At 39.3% G+C, this 23,103-nt stretch overlaps 1 protein-coding gene across 8 annotated transcripts in view; it reads left to right on the forward strand.

The window, feature by feature from the left end:
- PER3 (period circadian regulator 3) overlaps positions 1-23,103 on the forward strand; it is a 57,152-nt gene that overhangs the window by 26,213 nt on the left and 7,836 nt on the right. For 7 of the 8 annotated variants that reach the window (XR_016018521.1, XR_016018522.1, XR_016018523.1 and 4 more), the window contains 6 exons: positions 588-720; positions 3,993-4,114; positions 4,359-4,532; positions 16,189-16,434; positions 16,863-17,548; positions 19,373-19,484. Coding sequence is in view for 4 of the 8 variants with exons in the window: in XM_019746756.3 (XP_019602315.3) it covers positions 588-720; positions 3,993-4,114; positions 4,359-4,532; positions 16,189-16,434; positions 16,863-17,548; positions 19,373-19,484 (1,473 nt within the window). In the remaining 4 variants the exon portion in view is untranslated. The remainder of the gene's footprint in view (positions 1-587; positions 721-3,992; positions 4,115-4,358; positions 4,533-16,188; positions 16,435-16,862; positions 17,549-19,372; positions 19,485-23,103) is intronic. The other variant, XM_074334113.2, reaches the window with a different exon arrangement.

Here is a 23,103-nt window from a genome sequence, read left to right on the forward strand (position 1 = left end):
AACCGCTAGCACATTTGGCAATTTAAATTCCAATTAATTACAAATAGAAAAAAAATTAAATTTCGTGTATCGGTAGCTCTAGCCACATTTCAGGTGCTTAATCACTATATGCGTTCTTAGTAGCCACCATGTTGGATAGCACGGATAAAGAGCAATTCTGTCATCGCAGAAAGTTCTGTTGGACACCAGTTCAACATGGGCAACGCTGTGCACTTAATATTGCAAAATGTAAGATGCGCACAGTGTGTGCTGCCCTGTTCTTAGTAATGCGGGATGGACCAGTTGTACAGTGTCAGCTTGACATTCTGCCATTCCTGTCAACCTTTCACTGGTAGTTGTATTCCTTGATAATCTTTTCCCGAATTATTTGTTTCACTCCTTTAAAAAAAAAGTAATCATGTAAGTAATCATTCTATCTGGATAATTTTCTGTATCAGTGCATTTAGATTTGAGCTCATTTTTATTAGGTACATGATATTCTATTGAATGTATTTATTCTAAAGTGCCATGATTTAATTTTGCTGAATAAGTACGTGTTCTTAAGAATAATACATATTTTAATTGTACATCCTTTCATTCTCTTTTAGGTGAGCAGAAAGCCTTTTCTTCCTGCCAGACATTGAAAAATAATAGCCCATACTCTGAGTCTCGTGAAGATTTGAGGAAAGATCAGCATAGTCCATCCTACCAGCAAATAAACTGTATTGATAGTGTTATCAGGTATGAAGCACAAGTTTTGATAACATGGTAGTTTTTCTGAAAGCAAACATTGTCACTGTGGAGACTTGGTATAATTTTTAATACCGTGTTTCCCAAAAAATAAGACCTAGCCGGACCATCAGCTCTAATGCGTCTTTTGGAGCAAAAATTAATATAAGACCCAGTCGTATTTTACTACAATATAAGACACGGTCTTAATATAATGTAATGTAATGTAATATATAATATAATATACTATAACATCATACCGGGTCTTATATTAATTTTTGCTCCAAATGACACATGAGAGCTGATTGGCTAGGTCTTATTTTCAGGGAAACACGGTAGCTGTTGTCTTGGTTTTTCACTATAAACCAATAGATATTTACGGAGTGCTTACTACATACAGTTCATGATGTACTCAGCATTTCGGGGGATGCAAAAAATTGGAAGATGGATTCCTTCTTTAAAGGAGCTATGGGGTATAGTTGAAAAGACAAGACCTACGCTTGTCAAATTTAAATGATACAAGATTTGAGGATCAATTCAAGACTATGGTAAAAGCGATGTAACAATCCAGTGATTCAGGCTGGGATGGTTTCTCTAGGTCAGTAACAAGACAAGAAAGCCCACTCTTGCCACTTCTATTCAATATAGTACTGGAAGTCATAGCTAGAGAAATTAGGCAAGACAGTGAAAAGGCATCCAAATCGGAAAGCAAAATTGTTGCTCTTTGCTGATGATATGATCTTTTATATAGGACATCCCAAAGAGTTGGTCAAAAAAAAAACAACTATTGGAATTAACAATTTCAGTAAAGTGGCAGGATAAAAAAAAGAAACGTAGAAATCAATTGCATTCCTTTACACTAATGATGAAGCATCTGAAAAAGAAAACTATCCCATTCACAACAGCATCCAAAACAATACAATACTTAGAAATTAACCAAGGAAGTGAAAGATCTGTACAATGAGGAAGACAAGACTTTGCTGAAAGAAATTGAAAAAGACACAAACAAATGGAAAGACATCCTGTGTTCATGGATGGGAAGAATTAATATTGGCCATTAAAATGGCCATTCTACCCAAAGCCACCTACAGATTCAGTGCAGTCCCCATTAAAACACCAAAGCCATTCTTTCCAGAAACAGAAGAAACAATCCTAAAATTTGTGTGGAACCACAAACAAAACCCCTAATAACTGTAGCAATCCTGAGAAAATAAGTACAAAGCTGGAGCATCACACTTCTGGATATCAGACTCCACTACAAAGCCATAGAAATAAAAACATGATACATGCACAAAAATAGACACGTTAACCGAAAAAATCCCAGTATATATAGTCAATTAATATTTGACGCTGGAGCCAAAAATACCCAGTAGTTTCTTTAACAAATGGTGGGGGGAGAACTGGAGAAACTCATGCACAACAATGCAATTGGATTCCTATCCAACACCATTCAGAAAAACTCACTCAAAATGGATCAAAGATTTAAGTGTAAGACCTGATACTATAAAACTCCTGAAAGAAAATGTAGAGAAGAAGCTCATATATACTGTTCTTGGTGATGATTTTTTAAAAACACGACACCAAAAGCACAAACAACAAAAGTGAATATCAACGAGTGGAACTACATCAAACCCAAAAGCTTCTGCACACCAAAAGGAACAAAATTAAAAGACCACCTACAGAATGGGAGAAAATGATGTATCAGATAAGGGGTTAATAGCGAAAGTAAAGAACTTGGTCAACTTAAAATACGTACCGATTTAAAAATGGGCAGAATAACTAAATAGACTTTTTTCCAAAGAGGACATCAAACTGGCCAACAGACACATGAAATGATGCTCAGTATGACTAATCATTATGGAAATGCAAATCAAAACCACAATAATGAGCTATCACCTTACACCATTAGAATGGCTGTCATCAAGAAGATGACAGAGTAGGTGTTGGTGAGGATGTGGTGAAAAGGGGACCCCTATGCAGTGTTGGTCGAAATGTAAATTGGTCCAACCACTGTGGGAAACAATGTCGAGCTTCCTCAAAAAATTGAAAATAGATCTACCATGCAATTCAGCAGTTCCACTCTTGGGTATATACCCAAAGGAAATGAATATAGGATTTTGACGAGATATACGAAGACTGACAATTAAGTTCACAAACTCATCCTAGAAAAAGTGCTATATACCTTATTGCTGAATATCACTGTGGTCACTTTGGGAAGCTAGGCACCGATGCCAGCGCTTAGTCCACCCCTCAAAGCAATGTTGGAACTCTTTATCTGGAATGGCCATCAAAGCTATCGTTGTATTACCCTCAATGTCCTGAATGTCATCAAAATGTCTTCCTTTCAATATTTCCTTTATCTTTGGGTGAAGAAGCCATTGGGGGCCAGATGAGGTGAGTAGGGACGGTGTTCCAATACAGTTGTTTACTGGCTAAAAACTCCCTCACAGACAGTGCCGTGTGAGCTGGTGCATTGTCGTGATGCCAGAGCCATGAATTGTTGGTAAAAGTTCAGGTCGTCTTTTTCACGCAGCCTTTTCAGCACTTCCACATAGTGTACTTGGTGAACTGTTTGTATAGTTGGTACAAATTCATAATGAATAATCCCTCTGATATCAAAAAAGGTTAGCAACAGTGTTGCAACAAGTTCACAAACTTAACTGTCAGACCTTTGTATGCATGCCCATGTTTATCGCAACATTATTCATAATAGTCAAGAGAAGGAAACAGCCCAAATGTCCATCAATGGATGAATGGATAAAAAAGATGTGGTCCATATACACGTATGTTCAGCCATGCGAAAGGAGGACATCCTCTCACTTGTGACAACATAGATGGACCTTGAACACAGTATGCTCAGCAAGCTAAGTCAGAGAAAGTCTAGTACTGTGTGATACCACTTATATGTGGAATCTGAAAAAATTAAACCTGGAAAAAACAGGAAAATGAGGGTTACCAGGAGATGGAGTGGAGGGATAAAGGTGAAGGTGTTTAAGGGTACAAACTTGTAACAAGTGGTAAATAAGCTACAGAGATCTAATGCACAGTATAATGAATATACACAATAATATTGTTCTATAATTATGTAAGATGATTAATACTGCTTCATCCGCAATCATAACATACATCAAAGTAACATGCTGTATACTTTAAGCTTATACAGCGTTACAGGTCAAATTTATTCAATAAGTAATAAAAGTAAAATGAAGAGGTGTGAGCAAAATGTGGGACGCGGCAAAGTTAGGGGCCAGGTAAGAACACGTGATCTAATTATGTGGTTGCAGATACCTGAAGAGCTACAACATTCCAGCTTTGAAAAGAAAATGTATATCCTGTACAAACACAACTTCATCCTCAGAAGAAGACAGACAGCAGCACAGGGCAGATGGTGCCCAAGCATTGCGAGGTAACAGGAAAGCCCTGCGCAGTGACATGAAAAGGGTTATTATAAAGCCACCCTTCCTGCTTCTCTTTAATTTCCTGACTTTAGTTATTTCATTGTAATCACAAATAATCTGTTTCTTATTCCTCTTTATGGCCCGTTGGGTTTTATTTATCAGTTATACAGATCTGTACACTGTGTGGGTCTTTAATATAAATTTCCTGTTGGGAGGTTTTCTTTTCACTGTCAGTTTCTCTTGCATCACCAGCTGTTTCTCAGACCCCGGCCGTACGTAAACCAGAGATGCCAACTCATGGACGGCCCCCCAACGCTGAAGGAGGAGCTGCCCGGACCCTGCCCACGGCCGTCCTGAGCCTGGGCTCCGGCATCAGCCAGTGCAGTTACCGCAGCACCATTGTCCACGTCCCGCCCCCAGAGTCAGGTGCTGTAGTTACCTTTTCCTTTAAGTGTATTCAACACGATTTTGAGAAAACAAAAGTCACTTCTACCATTTACTTAGTAATCGCTTCTAAATTACAAAAACTCTTTCTTAATTCAGTTAAAGTATTTTTGGAAGTATCGTCAGGTTTATATAGGTTACATATATACATATATCTTGAACTGTATTTCTTATTAAGTCATTTGTCGATCAAATCAGCTGACACACGTAAAGCACTTAGAACACTGTGTACGCGTAAACCCTTAATTAGCGTTAGCTGTTACTAATGCCGTTAGGTCATTTTGTTGCTGACCTTGAAAGAAGATATCTTTCAACCTTTGTGGTTGTGACGACGTGGATCATGTACCCATATTGAAATGTTTGTGTCGGTCTGATGATAGTGAGAGTGTTTCAAACGCTCTTCATTTAAAATCAGAGTGACTTGGTAAATTATTCCGATGTCTTTTTGTTCCTTTTGGCTGCCTCCTCTTTTGACTTTTTCATTACCTGTAACAATTTGATGGAGATGGTAACACGTGTGTAAATCAGGTTTTTGGATTATCTCTAACTTATCTCTGCTGGTCTTCAGCGGTATGTGAGTTAACGTGTTGAGCGCTTGCTATGTGCCGTTCCCTGTCCTTAGCTCTTCATAGAAGTGGAACTCATTTAATCCTCACGGCCAGCCTTTGAGACGGGGAGCGTAGTATTGACAGGTGGGCTGTGGGTTGGTGGGAAGAGGCCAGGGGTACAGTCTTGTGGGGTTGGGTTGTGTGGCTGATGAGCTGAAGATACAGCTGTATGAGACCTGAGCTAGTCCCTCGGGACAGCATGTGCACATTCTTACTTCTTTGGGTTGTGTGTGGACACGTCGCTGCCAGTGATGCCGCCGTGGGGGGTAGGGTCTCACCCAGCATGGAAAGCTCTTTTTGACCATGCCACTACACTTTATGCTCTGGTCTTATATTACCATCTTGAAAGAATGTATACTAAAACCGATATGCTTTCATTTAAGGAGATATTTACTGATAACCATTTCTCCTGATCTTAAACCAGTCTCAATATCTGCAAGGCCACAATTTCATTACAAGGAGAAACAGAATCAGAGCCCAGATGTTCTTCCACTGTAGGGCGTCTGTGTTTGTCTGCTTTCCTGCAGCTTGCACCCTGATTTTCATAAAGCATTGGGTGAGGACCACGAGCACAAACGCATTTCCCTGCAAGTTACTATCTCCATTTTATATGTGGAACATCAAGGCACAAAGACCTTCAGTGACTTAACTTGCCCAAAGTCACCCAGTAAACGAGTGGCAAAGTGGAATTGAACACTGACAATTAGTCTCCAGAAACTTTGCCATCACAGATATTTCTGAACCTATAGAGTCAAGATGGAGTGTGAGATCCAAAAATCAGCTAAAAAGTCAAGAGCTAAATTAAAATGTAACATTTTAAAGTACTCGGATAATCCGAAAGAAGGACAGAGGGGAGGAATAGAGCAATGACAGTAACAAAAATTCAATATATCAAACCAATAATAGCTGTAACCCCAGCTATATCAATAATTACATAACAGGGACTAAACACTCCAATTAAAAGACAGGAATTGTCAGAACAGATGAAAAAATCAAGATCCAACTATATACTGTCTGCAAAGTACAGTTGAAATAGAAATTCACAAGTAGATTGGAGAATAAATGGATGGGGAAGATGTACAATACAAACGATAAGCATAAGAAGGCTGAAATGCCCATATTAATAAAAGGATATCAAGACAGAGACTTTTCATAATGAGAGAGTCATCAGGAAGACATTAATAACAGAGCTTCAATTATATGAAGCAAAAATGGAAAGGGTTGAGGAGAGAAATGGACCTTTCATAAGCATAATTGGGGAATTTAACACTCGCTCTCTGTAACTGATAAAATATGCTGGGCTGTAATATAAGTCCCAACTTTTAAATAATCAATGTTGTACAATCTGTGTTCTCTGGCTAGAGTCAATTCAATTAGAAATCAATAAAAAATAAGATGTTTAAACCCAAACATTTAGAAACTAAACAACACATTTCTAAATAATTCATGATTCAAAAAACAAATCACAAAGAATATTGGAAAATATTTCAAAATCAATGGTAATGAAAGTACAGCTTACTTATAATGAGATTAACAGCTTGAAATGCTACTACTGGGGAACAAATGTTTCAAGTCTGATATAAAGTTCCAGTTTAAGAAGGAGGCATAAAAAAGAGCAAAGTAAATCCAAGGTAGAAGGAAGGAAATAGTAAAGAAGAAGCAGAAATCAACGAACAGACGATAGAGAAAATTAAAGCTAAAAGTTTTCTGAAAAGATGAACAAAACTGATAAACCCTTTTTACCAGGACCACACAGCCTTGATTCCTGTAGCTTTGTAGTAAGTCTTGAAATCAGGTAACATAAATCCTGCAATTTTATTCTTTTACAAGAGTGCTTTGAATATTCTAAGTCCTTTGTCCATACAAATTTTAGAATCACTTTCTCAGTGTCTTTTTAAAAATTTCTGCAGAGCATTTGATTGGGATCGTGTTTAATCTATACATCAATTTGGGGAGAATAGACATCCCAAAATAAAGTCCTCCAGTCTATTAACCTGGTACACCTATCCATCTATTCAGATGCTCTTTCATTTCTTACAGCGTTATCTTGTTTCAGGGAGCTGATCTTGCATATGTTTTGTCAGTTTCATCCCTGATTATTTCATATTATAAATGGGATTGTTGTTTTTTTACGATCAATTTCCAATTTTTTGTTGCCAGTGTATAGAAAAATTGATTTTTTACATATTAATCTTTTATTCTACAACCTTGCCAAACTCACTTTCTGGGATTATGTGCAATCATGTTTGTGAAAGTCAGATTTACTTTTTCCTTTCCAGTCCAGATCTTTGTATTTATTTTTCTTGCCTTATTAACTGGTTAGAACCTCCACTAAGTACTAACTAGAAGTTGTAAGAGCAGATATCCTTGTGTTTTTCCTGATGAGAAAGAAAATGTGTTAGTTGTAGGCTTTCTTCTGTTCCTAATTTCCTGATACATTTTTTTTATCAGAAATGAATGTTGGATTTTATCAAATCTTTGCAGCTATTGAAATGATTATAATGTTTTTATTTTATTTTTTTTAAAGCTTTTTTATTTTTTTAAGATTTTATTGGGGAAGGGGAACAGGACTTTATTGGGGAACAGTGTGTACTTCCAGGACTTTCTTTTCCAAGTCAAGTTGTTGTCCTTTCAATCTTAGTTGTGGAGGGTGCAGCTCAGCTCCCAGTCCAGTTGCCATTTTCTAGTTGCAGGGGGCACAGCCCACCATCCCTTGCGGGAGTCGAACCGGCAGCCTTGTGGTTGAGGGGATTCACTCCCAACTAATAGCCATCCGGGAGGCAGCTCAGCTCAAGGTGCCGTGTTCAATCTTAGTTGCAGGGGGCGCTGCCCACCATCCCTTGCGGGAGTCAAGGAATCGAACTGGCAACCTTGTGGTTGAGAGGATACGCTCCAACCAACTGAGCCATCGGGAGCTCAGCGGCAGCTCAGCGCAAGGTGCCGTGTTCAGTCTTAGTTGCAGGGGGCGGAGCCCACCATCCCTTGCGGGACTGGAGGGATTGAACTGGCAACCTTGTGGTTGAGAGCCCACTGGCCCATGTGGGAATCGAACTGGCAGCCTTTGGAGTTAGGAGCATGGAGCTGTAACCGCCTGAGCCACCGGGCCTGCCCCAAGGTTTTTATTTTTCAGTTTCTTTTATTAATAGTTTCTTTTTCAGTTCATGATGAATTACGATTGATTTTTTTTTTTTTTAATTTTTTGAGGGGAATATTGGGGAACAGTGTGCTTCTCACTGGGCCCATCAGCTCCAAGTCATTGTCCCTCAGTCTGGTTATGAAGGGCGCAGCTCAGCTCCAAGTCCAGTCACCATTTTCAATCTTTAGTTGCAGGGAGCCCAGCCCACCTCCAGGCAGGAATTGAATCGGCAACTTGGTTGTTAAGAGCTCCAGCTCTAACCAGCTGAGCCATCCGGCCACCCCTCTGGAACCTCAGTGGCAGCTCGTTGTCTTCAATCTAGTTGTGGAGGGTACAACTCAATAGCCTATGTGGGAATTTAACCGGCAACCCTGTTAAGAGCTCTCACTCTTAACCAGCTGAGCCATCCGGCACCCCCATGATTGATTTTTAAATGTTAAAATATCTTCGCAACCAGAGGTAAGGGGAGAGGGGAGATGGTAGAAAAGGGAAAACATAGTAATGGCCTGTAGCTTTGTCTGTTTGTTTTTCTTAAAATGACTTTGTTTGGTTTGGGTCCCTGGATGATCCTGGCCTCATAGCATGAGCTGGGAAGCGTTTCCTCCTCTTTACTTTTTTTAGAAGAATTTATGTAAAATTGGTATATATTCATCCCTTAAATGTTTGCTCAAACTCACCAGTGAAGCCATTTGGGCTTGGAGTTTTCCTGGTGGAGAAGTTTTTAACTACAAATTCAGTTTGTGTAACAGATGTAGTGCTATTCAGCTTCTCTACTTCTTGTGGAATGAAGTTTTAATTTGCGTCTTTCAAAGAATTGGTCCATTTTGTCTAAGTTGTCAAATTTACTGGAATAAAGTTGCTCATAATGTTCCCTTATTAATCGTTTGATACCTGTAAGTTCTCTAGTGATGGTCCCTCTGTCATTCTTGAAATTGGTAACTTGTGGTTTCTCTTTTTTCTCCTTATCAGTCTGGCTGAAGGTTGGTCAGTTTTATTGCTCTATTATTTTCTTTCTTCTACTTACTTTTGTTTATCTTGCTCTACTTCCAGTTTCTTAAGACGGAAACTGAAGTCGTTGATTTCAGACATTTTTCTTTCCTAATGGATTTTAGTATAAAATTTTCTTTTACCTTTAGCTACATCCCACATATTTGATATATTGCATTTTATTTTCATTGTGTTCAAATACTGCCTAATATCTTTTGATGTCTCTTTGAAATCGTATTATATGTTATCATGTTGTTTAGTTATCACATATTCATGGATCTGTTGTTGATTTCTACTTTAATCCCATTGTGGTCAGAGAAAGTACAAAACCTGAATTCATTTAAATTTATTGAGACTTGTTTTATGTATCTAATGTGGTCTGTCTTGGTAAATGTTCTGTATGTACTTGAAAAGGATGTGTATTCTGCTGCTGTTGGGTTGACTGTTCTATCAGTGTAAACTAGGTCACGTTAGTTGGTACTGTGTTTCCCCGAAAATAAGACCAGGTCCTATATTAAGTTTTGCTCCAAAAGACTCATTAGAGCGTATGTTCAGGGCATGTCATCCTGAAAAATCATGCTAGGGCTTATTTTTAGGGAAACATGGTAGTGTTTTTGAAGTCTTGTCTGTCCTTACTAATCTTCTTTGTACTTGTTTTACCTCAAGCAGTATTGAAATCGCAGACCATATTGTGGGTTTGTCTATTTCTCCTTGTGGTTCTATTGGTGTTTCCTTCAGGCATTTTGAAGCTGTCTTATTTTGCGCATAAATGTTTAGGATTGTTATGCCCTCTTGGTGACTTGACCCTTTGATCATTGTGAAATGACCTCTTTATCCCTTGTACACTCTTTGCTCTAAAACATACTTTTTCTTAATATGTTCACTCTAGTTTACTTTTGATCAGTGTTAGTGTGTCATCACTTTTTCTACCCTTTTACATTTAACCTATACGTCTATATTTAAAGTGGACTGTATTTTAGTGGTTGCTTTAGGGTTTATGATCCACATATTTCATTTTTCACAACCTACTTTCTAGAGATAATTACACTATTGCGTGTATAGTATAAAAACTTACCATAGTATACCTCCATTCCCTCTGGCCTTTGTATGTTGACATATATTTTACTTTTATATGTGTTATAAATCCCACACTATATTGTTGCCATTATTGTTTAAGTGATTATTATCTTTTAAAGAGGTTAAATATTTATCCGTGTAGTTGTCTCTTCCTGTGCTTTTCATTCCTTTATGTGGATTCATCAGGAATCATGCTCCTTCTGCCTAAAGGAATTCCTTTACTCTTTCTTGTACTGTGGGTCTATTGGTGATGAAGTCTGTCAGTTTTCATGTCTGAAATGTCTTTATTTCACCTTCAAGTTTTAAAGATATTTTAGCAGAGTATAGATTTCTAGGTTGACAGTTTTTATCTTTCAGAACTTCAAAGACATTGCTCCCCTGTCTTTTCAGTTAAATTGTTTCTAACGTGAAATCTGCTGTCATCCTTGATTTTATGCAGCATGTCTTCCTTCTGGCTACTTGTGAGATTTTCTTTGTCACTGATTTGAACAGTATGGCTATCATGTGCCAAGGTGCAGTGTTCTTCATGATTCTTGTGCTCGGAGTTCATTGAGTTCCTTGGATTTGTAGGTTTACGGTTTCCATCAAATTGAAATTTTTTCTTCTCTTATTTTCTCAAATATTTTTTCTGTCTCTGTCTCCTCTTTTTTCTGGGGATTCCAATTAAATGTATATAGGCTGCTTGAAGTTGTCCCACAGTTCACTGATGTTCTGTTCATTTTTTTAGTCTTTTTTTTCCCTCTTAAGTTTCATTTTTGGATAGTCTGTATTACTGTGTCTTCACATTCACTAATATTTTTTATTGCAATATCTAATCTCTTGCTATTTCCACTTAGTGTATTTTCCATCTCATATATTGTAGTTTTCATTTCTAGAAGTTCTATTAGGGTCTTTTTTTTTTAACCTTAAAAATTTTTGACATTGTGCAGTTGAATATTTCTAAGTCTTGAATGTATTAGCTTGGTGCAAAAATAATTGTGGTTTAAAAGGTTAAAAAATTGCAAAAACCGCAATTACTTTTGCACCAACCTAATAATTAATTGGCTAAAATAATGAAACCTGCATCCAGGCAAATTAACATGAAAAGGTAGTTAGAAATTAATCAGTTAAATTTTTCCAATGGGTTTTTCTTTTTTCATGTTTACTAATCTATGCTTTTTAAAAATATTCATTAAATTTATTGGAATGACATTGATTAGTAAAATTATATAGGTTTCCAGTGTACATTTCTATAATACATCAAATATATATATATATTGCATTGTTTGCTCACCACCCAGAGTCAGTTCTCCTTCCATCACCATATATTTGACTCCCTTTACCCTCTTCTATCACTCCTCTGCCCCCTTACCCTCTGGTAACCACTAAACTGCTACTCTGTGCCTTTTTATTGGTGAGTTCAGTCCATTTACATTTAGGGTGATTATTGATATATGAGGGTATATCTTTTGTTTCTGGTCATTCAATGTCTCCATGGTTTTTTTTTGCCTTCGTATTTTGTCTGTTATTTAAGTTTGGTGGCATTCTATGATTTTTTCCCTCTGTTTCCTATCTCCATTCCCCTTTGCAGATTCAGACCTTTACCCCCTTTTATGTTTTTGTTGTCACAGATTATCCCTATTTATACTGTAAGTTCATTTTTGAGTTACCGCAGCAAATTATCTTCTTCTTCTCTTTTTCTTTTTTTATGTTTTTGTTTCCTTTACCCTTTATGTTATGTTCACATGTATAGTGTCCTATTCTGTGTAGGGATTGCCATTTCCTGCTTCTGTCTGTCTGTTAGTAATCTTATTCATAGTTTTGTATACTTTTGTCTTTTTGTTTCAGGTAGAATAACCTCTTTCAGTATTTCCTGTAATGCAGGCCTTAAGGAAAATTCCCTCAGCTTCTGTATATCTGGAAAGGTCTTTATTATTCATATGTAAAGGATAACTTTGCTGGATATGTTATTCTTGGCGGGTAATTTTTCTCTTTCAATAGTTTGAATATTTGATTCTACTCCCTCCTAGCTTGTGGAGTGTCTGCTGAAAAATCACATGATAATCCACAGAGCTTTCCTTTGTAGGTTGCTATCTTCTTTTCTCTGGCTGCCTTGAGAATTCTTTCTTTGTCATTAATTTTTGACAGTTTCAATATGTGCCTTGGAGAAGACCTTTTAGGATTGAGGTAATTGATGTTCTGTTTGCTTCTTGGATTCAAGGATCCAGTTGTTTCCATAGGTTTGGGAAGTTCTCGTTGACTCTTTGTTTGAATCGGCTTTCTTTGCCTTTCTCCCTCTCCTCTCCTTCTGGTGTGCCCGTTATTCTTATATTGCTCTTCCTGATGGAGTCAGATAGTTCTTTCATTTCGAGTTCTTCATTTCCTTTAACTCTCAAGTCTCTCTCTTCTGCCATTTGCGTCATTTCCAGATTTCTGTCTTTGATATCACTAATTCTTTCCTCATCTGGACAGCTTTATTTCCTAAGCTCCTTCATCTCTGTTACTGAGTTCTTCGTTTCCAGAATTTCTATTTGGTTTAAAAATTTTTATCTCTTTGGTAAAGTATTCATTTGTTTATCGATTTTATTTCTGAGTTCATTAAACTGCCCATCTGAGTTTTTGTGCATCTCATTGAATTTTTCAGAGCTGCAGTCTTGAATTCTGTTATTTAAGTCACGTATTTCCATGTCTTTAAGCATATTTTCTGGAGATCTTTTATTTTCTTTATGCGCTACCTTGTTACCTTGGTTATTCATGGTAATTGATGGATTATTTCTCTTCCTAGGCATCTATGGGAAGGAATTCTGCAGCAGGTTGAGACAGAGTGGTCTTTCTTTTGTTTTCCTGTAGGTAGCAATGGAGATTTTTATTTTCTCTTGCCCTGTTCCACCTTCTCACAGTGGAATGTTTCCTGGGGAGCTGGGCGTCTCCTTTGTGACCAGCTCGCTTCAGTCTCAGGGCACCACCCCCTTGGGAGGATGTAGTAGACAATGGGGTTCTGAGGCCCTGAAATCCCAGTGCTGCCCCTGCAGCCAGATGCAGAGCTGTGTGCCTCAGCAGCCCTGGGTGCCCCTGCTGAGATCAGCTGCAAAAGGTGGGGGCGGAGTGGGCTGGGAGAGGCACTGGTATGCTTGTGTCTTTGGTCTTCTCCAAGTAACGGTGACACTGCCAGACCACAGCTGCCTCGCCGCTATATCTTCTCCCTTGTCACGGAAATTAGCCACAGAGTACCTCTGCCACTCAGGAACTGTCTCTCCAGTTCTCAGGGCTGTAGATATTCTGTTCTTTAATCTGACAGTGCTACAGTTTCTTCTGGGGCCTGTTGCTAGTACTGGGAGGGTGTGGGGGTGTCAAGCTCTGGGAGGGTGGTGGGAGGCAGCCAGACTTCATGGCTTTGTTTTCTGCCTGGCAGTGAGAACTGTTGGACCACAGCTGTCGCACTTCTGTATTTGGTCTTTGCACTGAGGTCTTTGCCCCGATCACTGGGTTCAGCCATATTGTATGTTGATCATTCAGGCAGGAATGCTCGGGGCCACAGAGAGTGCACCTATAGTCTGAATCCCCCTCTCTCCCGGGACCAGGGCCGTAGTGAGCTCCAGGCTGCGTCCACGTGCCCGTCTCTGCACTTGTCCCTCTCTTCTCCCCTCTTCCTCCCGGTTCACCCACATTCAGATGTTTTGATGCATGGATCTCTCAGACGTGTTTGTGTGTTGCCCACTGGATCCTTTGTTAAATTATAGCTGTTCAACTTGTTGTAATTTCAAGTGGAGAGATCAGGGGGGATCCCGCATGCCACCATGTTTCTGACATCACCTAGGTCTTTAAAAAAAAACCAAAAAACAAAAAAAAAAACATTTCCCATGTCGCTAGTACGTAACATGTTGGATATTCCCTCTAGCGATATGGAATACAATACAATAACTATTAACATCCCCGTCTGCCAGCCCTAGGCTGATTTTGCTTGATTAATTTTTCTCTTTATGATGGGTTGCATTTTCCTGCTTCTTTGCATGCGTGGTAATTTTTGATTGGGTGCCAGATATTGTGAATGCGCGCTGGACATTTTTGTATTCCTGTAAACATTGATGAGGCTTATTCTGGGATCCAGTTAAGTGACATGGAAACAGATTGAGTCTTTCAGGCTTTTCTTTTAAAATTTTTTAGGCAAGACCAGAGCAGTGTGTAATCTAGACTTAATTATTCTCTGCTACTAAAGCAAGATCCTTCTGAGTACTGTACCCTAACCCCATGAATTACCCCGTGAGATTTTCTCGTCTGGCTGACGGGGACAAGCACGTTCACCTTGTGTGGTTGTTTTGGTTGTTTCCCTACTCCTTTCCGGTGTTTTTCCCCTCACACGGATGCTCTAGGGAATGCCCCAGGTGTTCTCTGTAGCTCTCGTCTCCAGTACTGGTCCCTGCAAACTCAAGACACTCGTCTCAGTTCTGTCTCTTCAGCTCCGGAGCTCACCGGGCTCCACCTGCTTTCCCCACCCTGCACCTCGGAAACTCCCTCCAGGCTATGAGCTGGGGGAGCCCTAGGGCTGACCCCATTTGTTTTCTGTCCCTCAGGGGGTCACTGTCCTTTGTTACCTGATGTTCAGTGTCTGATGTGCACATAGTCTTTCATATATTTTGATTGTATATTTAGTTGTTTAAGGCAGGAAGGTAAATTCAGCCCCTGTTGGTCCATCTTGGCCAGAATTAGAAGTCCTCTGTCAGTTGTGTTGTTTACACTAATCAGGTCCTACTTCTAGAAGTGGAATGAGGCCAAGACTACCCAAACCATCTGAATACTGCACAGCAGGGGAGAGGTGGAATGGATGTTGGGGGAACCCGCCAGGGTCCACCATGAAATCTTTTGTACGTGAAAGAAGTAATGTTTTAGAAACAACTCAAAGCCTACCTACAGATGCTTACTTTAGTAACCTGTGGTACACACAAGAAATTGAAACCTACGTGATGTAAGAAAGTATGAGACAATTATTTATCTACTGATAAAAGGGATATTGTTAAATGAAAAACACATTGCAGGCTGGCTCATGTACATATCAAATGCCTTTGGGTAAAATGGGGGTAGGGAATAAGAATCTATATTCGTGCTTATTTAAAGAGGCATAAAGAAACTAAGAAATGGTTTTATGGGGCCGGCCCAGAGGCTCAGGTGGTTGGAGCGCCGTGCTCCTACCGTGTGCTGCCAGGAGCGGCCGGTGGCCAGCGTGAGTGGTCGGCAGCCATCATGAGCAGCCGGCAGCTGGCGAGAGCTGCTGTGAGCGGCCGACTGGCGACCGGCAGTCAGGGGAGCGCAAGGCTCATAATACCAGCATTGGCCAGGGAGCTGTGTCCTACACAACTTGACTGAGAAACAACGGCTTGAACTGGAGTGGGGAGGTGAGGGGGAAGAAGGAGGAGAAAACAAAAAAGAAATGGTTTTCTGTTGGGAGAATAAATGAGAACTAAGCAGATAGTAGACAGGAATGGGGAGTATACTGTCATTTTAATGCTTATTGATTTTTGAACCACATGACTGTTACATACTCAAAGATAAAAAAGAAAAATTTTGAAAAATTCAGGAAGGTAGAAAAATACTTCCAATAAAAGCAAAATTTAAATAAATATATAAGTATGCACATTGAGTGTGAGAACTCTATAAAATGTATATACAAGTGTACAAAGAGTATAAAAAAGGCAGAAAAATAAAAAGAATTTGTGTGCTAAGTTGATGAAGTTTTTTATATTCTAGCTCTTGAGTTAATGTTCATGAAATTTATTGAAAGGCAGTTAAATTGGTGAAAATAAATAAATGCAAATATTTGGTAGGAATTAAAATGAAATGTCTTCTTCCACCTCAGCAGAATTCATTCTAGCAGAGGATGCCACCCCAGCCTGTGAGCCCTGGGGCCCCAGCACACACCCAGCTCCCCTGAGCCCAGAAGATTTTAAGCACGTTGGGCTCACCAAGGCTGTTCTGTCAGCCCACACACAGAAGGAAGAGCAGAATTATGTTGATAAATTCCGGGAAAAGATCCTGTCGTCACCCTACAGCTCCTATCTTCAGCAAGAAAGCAGAAGCAAAGCTAAATATTCATATGTTCAAGGTAGTTAAATTTTTAAAAATACATTCCATTTATCTACATAGTTGTCATCAATTTTATAAGTCCTGTGTCAGTACAGGGAGATAATGGAGTGAAGAATGGGGGTTTTGCTTGTAAGGAACTGGTTGAGAGATGATGAAATAAATCTGTATCAACAATTTGTTATCTTGGATCTCTTCTAGATGTGAGAAGCTGATTTTGTAAGGAACTGATTGAGAGATGCTGAAATAAGTTTATTTTATAGCAACAACTTTTATCTGGGATCTTGTTCATCCTTTTAGAGCCAATTTTTTCCATCCCTGAGTAGAAATATTTCGTATTGGCCAATGTTTATTCCTTGGTAATTTTCCTCTACTTACCTGTAAATGGCATTCTTCTCTTCCTTTGAGGGTATAGCTTTTCATAATATGCCTCCCTCTCTATCCTTTCAGGAGAGTCTGCCTCCAAGCCGAGCAGATCAGCAGGTTGCAAGAAGGGGAAGCACAGGCGGAAGACGCCGCCAGTGCCGTTGGACAGCCATAGCGCCCAGGGGCCCTTCTGCCCTGCTGGTGGAGGAGAGGTCCAGAACGTTCCGCCCTGGAGCCCATCCCCGGCCTCTCCTCACGCCCCCAGCCTGTCGTTCCCGGCCGCAGTGATGGTTCCCAGCCAGGCACCTTATCTCGTACCAGCGTTTCCCCTCCCAGTTGTAACCTCTCTGAGTGGAGAACACACAGCTTCTGTAACTGCACTCGACTGCCTGCCCTTATCCAGTGGTTTGCCGTCTTTTCCGGCTCTCCCTGCTCCTCACTTAGGTACTTTCATGACCATTTTCCTGCCTGACGCCCCTGTATATCCTCTCTCGACCCCATCATTCTCTTCATATCCATTCCGGGAAGCACCATGCTCTTCGGAAATACCACCCTCAGTGTCCGCAGTGGCTCCAAACCTGGAAGTGCCACCTTCAGTCATCAGCCGAAGGCAAGCTGGGGACAAGTGGGAGAGCCAGAGTGGAGAGCACGCGTTCCTGAACTCCCGGAGCAGCTCACCGCTGCAGCTCAACTTACTGCGGGAAGACACGCCCAGGTCCTGCGAATCTGCAGATCAGATGAGAAGGGACGTGTGCCCAGAGGCGGAGTGTGTAAGTGACACGAGCTTTCAACACGCAAGTGAGAAAATCAGCCTTGTTCTCTTAGTAACATGAGGCTCTTCCATGGGGCGGGTTCTCATCACGGTGGCCTGAGTTGGTAATTGCCGCTGAGACTAAGCTTGTGCACACACGTGCACTGTAGGTGCCTGGCCCCACTTCAGAAGCAGGAAGGAAAGAATCTTTCTCCCAAAGTGCTCTTTCAAATCTTCTATATGAACTAAGTTTTCCCCTCCTTTAAAATCTGACCTCAGGCCGGCCCGGTGGCTCAGGCGGTTAGAGCTCCATTCTCCTAACTCTGAAGGCTGCCGGTTCAATTCCCACATGGGCCAGTGGGCTCTCAACCACAAGGTTGCCAGTTCAATTCCTCGAGTCCCGCAAGGGATGGTAGGCAGCGCCCCCTGCAACTAAGATTGAACACGGCACCTTGAGCTGAGCTGCTGCTGAGCTCCCAGATGTTTCAGTTGGTTGGAGCGCGTCCTCTCAACCACAAGGTTGCTGGTTCAACTCCCGCAAGGGATGGTGGGCTGCACCCCCTGCAACTAGCAATGGCAACTGGACCTGGAGCTGAGCTGCACCCTCCACAACTAAGACTGAAAAGACAACTTGAAGCTGAATGGCACCCTCCACAACTAAGATTGAAAGGACAACAACTTGACTTGGAAAAAAAAGTCCTGGAAGTACACACTGTTCCCCAATAAAGTCCTGTACCCCTTCCACAATAAAATCTTAAAAAAAAAAAAATTTTTGACTTCCAGGCATTAAACTAACATGTTCATTGCCTATAAAATGTATTTTCTTACCTACAACTGGGGTAATGGTCTAGTAAGACAGGGATAAGCTATATGACAAGACATGAGTTTAGAAATTTTCTTTTTTCAGTTGTAGGACAGCAGTTATGGATGGAGGGGGTAAGAGCCATTTATTGTCAGTATTAGTAAAGTTGGCAGTTTGTAATTTCATATTCATACATGTCATTTTCAAAAATGACAAATATTTTATCAGTTTTCTTTAACTTTTCATCCCTCTACCCAAAAAGGTATTCTGAGATCATCAGGTTAAACTTTGGGATATGACATTCCTCTATTTAGGTATAGGATCCAAGACGCGTGTGAATATTTACACAGAGTTTTTCTTCAGTCTTCCCTTCAAGGTATAATACTTTTGTTTTTACAGATGATCCAAATCAAGAAAATCTGATGACCCAAATCAAGAAAATACGCTCAATTTTGAAAGCCTGCTATTAGTGCACTTGCTAGAAATCTAATGCCTGGCAATGTGTCCCAGTGAGCCCAGCCTGGGCTAAGGGTTCATGTCCCAGCCCTGTCACTTGTTAGGTGGCTTCGCATAGACAGGTCACTTAACATACCTTTGCCTTTGTTTCCTTACTTGAAAAATGGAACAATTAATACTGCATAGCATCCTGAGGATTACAGGAAGTAGTATTTACGTAGTTCTTCTCCCTATGCAATATAAGTTCCAACATAGCTGGAACTTTTGTTCACTGATATATTCCTAGTATTTGGAACACTGTTTAAAATGTATAAAATGTTCAATGTATATTTTCTGAATGACAAAGCATTAAAGCACACCTGTAGCGTCTGTGGCATGTAGGAGGTGCTCATAGCAGTGGTGTCTTGAATCTTATATACAGAGGAACTTAGACCACATTCTTGGGGACAGGCTGAAAAATGTTTTACTTCTCATGTCTATATGTTTGTTTTATTCTGTTTAACGTGTTAAGGGGAAGATCTCCCAGTTATTTTGTAACATGATACTTAAAATGTTCAATTTTTCTCTTGTGTTTGTACTTTCCAGCCGTGTGTGATCGGCAACAGCGGGAATAAGAACAGTCATTCTACTGCCAGCGGCCTGTGCACGGTGTCCCTTCTCAGGGCGTCTCCACCTGGGTCTGGTTCTGCAGCATCAGGTAGAGATCAAAAGCACAGATTCTGTGAGCTCTGTTGCCAGGCGGTCACTGCCTAATGGGCTGTCTGGTTTGGGCACAGGTGTGGACATAAAGTATATTTTCCTTTTTGTATGCTTTATTGGGGTGTATTTACATACAGTAAATAAAATACACCAAATTCAGGTGTGCAAAACAAGCGTTCGACAAATGTCTACATTAGTATCACCACCACCTCCATCACCAGATAGAACTTTTCCATCACCCGGGAAATTCTATGACCCTTTGTAGTCAGGCCCCTGCCCTGACCACTAGCTTCTGGCAACACTGATTTGCTTTCTGTCACTAGTTTTGTTTTTTCTACAATTTTACATCAGTTGAATCGTCCAGCACACAGTCTTTTGTGTTGGGATTCTTTCAGTGAGCTTAGTGCTGTTGAGATGCATCCTTATTGTCTGGGTCAGTAGTTTGTTCCTTTTTATCGCTAAGTAGAATCACATTGGATGGCTGTCCATCCACCAAAGTCCGGATCATTGATGATTGTTGGGTTTCCAGTTTGAAGCTATTATGAATAATGCTGCTGTGAACATTTGAGTCTGAGTCTTTTTGTGCATATGTTTTCTTTTCTTTTGGGTAAATACCTGGGAGTGAAATTGCTAGGTCATGTGTATGGTTAACTTTGTAAGAAAATGCCAAACTGTTTTCCACAGTGGCCATACCTTTTTGCATTCCTACCAGCAACGTATGAGAGCTCCAATTTGCAACACATCCTGGCCAACACTGGGTGTTGTCCGTCATTTATTGTAGCCATTCCAGCGGGTATGTAGTGATACCTCATTGTGGTTTTAATGTGCATTTCCCTATTGATTAATGGTGTTGAGTATCTTTTAATGTACTTTTTGCCATCATATGTGTTCAAGTTTCTTGCCCATTTTTGGGGGGGAGGGGGATTATTAGTTTCTTAGTGAGTTTTAAGAGTTCTGTATATACTGTGGATACAATCCTTTACAAATACTTGTTTTGCAAAATTCTCCCTGTGTGTGGTTTGCCTTTTCATTTTATTACCTTTTATTTTTATCTTCATTTTGAAGAGCAAAATATTTTTTAATTTTGATGGCATTCAATTAATCAAAATTTTTTTCCTTTTATATAAGTTGGGCTCATGTGTTCTTTTAAAGAAATCTTTGCCTAGTCCGAAGTCACTAAGATAGTCTGGGGTGAGATTAGGGTCGATATACTCTCCTTGCATATGGATAGCCAGTTGTTTCTGCCCCATTTGTTAAAAAGACTAATCTTTCCCCCACTGAATTATCATGGCACCAATGTCAAAAATAAATTTGGGTCTGTTTCTCGATCTCTGTTCTGTTCTGTTTATCTTTATGGCTAACTTTAGGGTAATCCCGCACTCTTTTGAGTAGAGCTTTCAAGTAAGACTTCAACTCTGATGGGTGAAGTCCTCCAACTTTATTCTTCTTTTCAAAATAAGTTGGGCTGTTTTTCACCCTTTGTCCATATAAATTGTAGAATCAGGTTATTAGCTTCTATAAAAAAAAGTCTGCTGGGGTTTTGATTGATGTGTTGAATCTATAGCCCAGGTTGGGAATTATCACCCTAACAGTATTGAGTCTTCTAATCCACGAGCATGCGATGTCTCACTTTGGTGTAGGTTTTTAACTTTTCTCAGCAATGTTTTGTAGTTTTCCATGTACAGGTTTTACACATATTTTGCTAAATTTATCCCTAAGGATTTCATATTTTTGATGCTCTAACAAATAACATTTTAAAATTCCAATTTCCAATTGTCTGTTGGTAGCATGTAGAAAACCAATCAAATTTTGTATTTTGAAATTTGTATTTGACAATCTTGCTGAACTCACTGGTTAGTTTTAGTAGCTCTTTTGTAGATTCTGTAGGACTTTTCTACATAGACAATCTTACTGTCTGCAAATATAGTTGTACTTTTTCCCTTCTGATATGTATGCCATAATTTTTTTGTCTTACCTGATTGGAGTGGCTCAGATCCCAGTGCAGTGTTGAGTAGAATAGGTGAGACAGACATTCTTACCTTGTTCACTGTCTTAGGGGGAGAGCAGGCAGAGTTTCACCATTAAGTATGATGCTAAATGTAGGTTTTCCGTAAATGTTCTTTATCAGTAAGATTGAGGAAGTTCCTTTCTACTGTTAATTTGCCGAGACTTTTTCTACACCTACTGAAATAATCATATGCTTTTTCTTCCTTATTTTGTCAAATATTAAATTAACCTTGTATTCGGTCATGCTATTTTATCCTTTTAATACATTGCTGTATTCTATAGCCTACTGTTTTGTTGTGGATTATTGCACCTATTCTGAGAAATATTGGTCTGTTGTTTTCTTGCAATGTCTTTGTCTGGTTTGGTATCAGAGTAATGCTGCCCTAAGAAGGTGAGTTGGGATTGGTTTCCTCCTCTTCTGGTTTCGGGCAGACTGTGTGCTGACGTGGTATTATTTACATCTTCCTTCTGTGGTTGGTAGGATTCACAGTGACGCCATCTGGGCCTGAAGTTTTCTTTGTGAGAAGGTTTTGTAACAACAATTAATTTCTTTAATAGATAGGGGTCTATTAAGGTTATCTGTTTCTTCTTGAGTGATCTTTGGTAACTTGTATTTTTCAAGATGTTTGTCTATTTCATCTAAGTGGTAGAATTTATGGTCATATAGTTATTTATAATATTTTTTTTATTCTTTTAATGTCCATGGACTCTATACTCATCTTATTGCTGGTATAATAATAAATTTTTCCTGATTATTCTGACTGTATGTTTACCAATTTTATTAATTTGTAAAAGAAGCAGCTTCTGATTTTTTGGGTTATTTTTCCCTATTGATTTTTGGCTTTGAATTTTATCAGTGTCTGCTCTAATCTTTATTATTTCCTCTCTTCTGTTTACTTTGGATTTTATTTGCTCTTTTTCTAATTTCTTAATGTAGGAAGTTTAGACCGTGATTTGAGATTATTTTTCCTCCTAATGTAAACATTTAATGCTTTTAATTTCCCTCGAAGCACTGTTTTAGCTGCCTCCCTCAGATTTTGATATGGGTGTTTATATTTTCATTCAGCCTAAAATGTTTAATAATTTCCCTTGTATTTTCTTCTTTGACCATAGGTAATTAGAAATGTATTTAATTTCCTAATATTTGGAGTTTTTTCCAGATAGTTTATTGGTTTCTAAGTTAATTGCAGTCAGAAAAAATTATTTGTATTATTTTTTTTAATTTACTGAGACTTGTTTAATGGTCCAGAATTTGGTCTGTCTTGTGAAATGTTTCATGTGCCCTTGAAAAAAATGTGTGTTCTGCAGTTGTTGAATAGTGTCTTCTATAAATGTAAATTAGATCAAGTTAGCTGATGGTGGTCCAACCTTCAACATCCTAACTGATTTTCTATCTACTTGTTTTAGCAGTTATTCAGACACAGCTGTTAAAATGTCCAAATATAATTGTGCATTTGTCTCTTTTTTCTTGCAGTCCAATCAGGTTTTGTTTCATATATTGCGAAGTTCTTTTATTAGGTACATACACATCTAAGATTGTTCTGTCCTTTTGATGACTTGATCCATTTTTTAATCTACTTTGATACCAGTGTATCCACTCCAGCTTTATT

The sequence above is a fragment of the Rhinolophus sinicus genome, chromosome 14 (assembly GCF_057876585.1).
Source record: "Rhinolophus sinicus isolate RSI-liver-muscle chromosome 14, RSI-T2T, whole genome shotgun sequence".
NCBI lineage: Eukaryota > Metazoa > Chordata > Mammalia > Chiroptera > Rhinolophidae > Rhinolophus > Rhinolophus sinicus.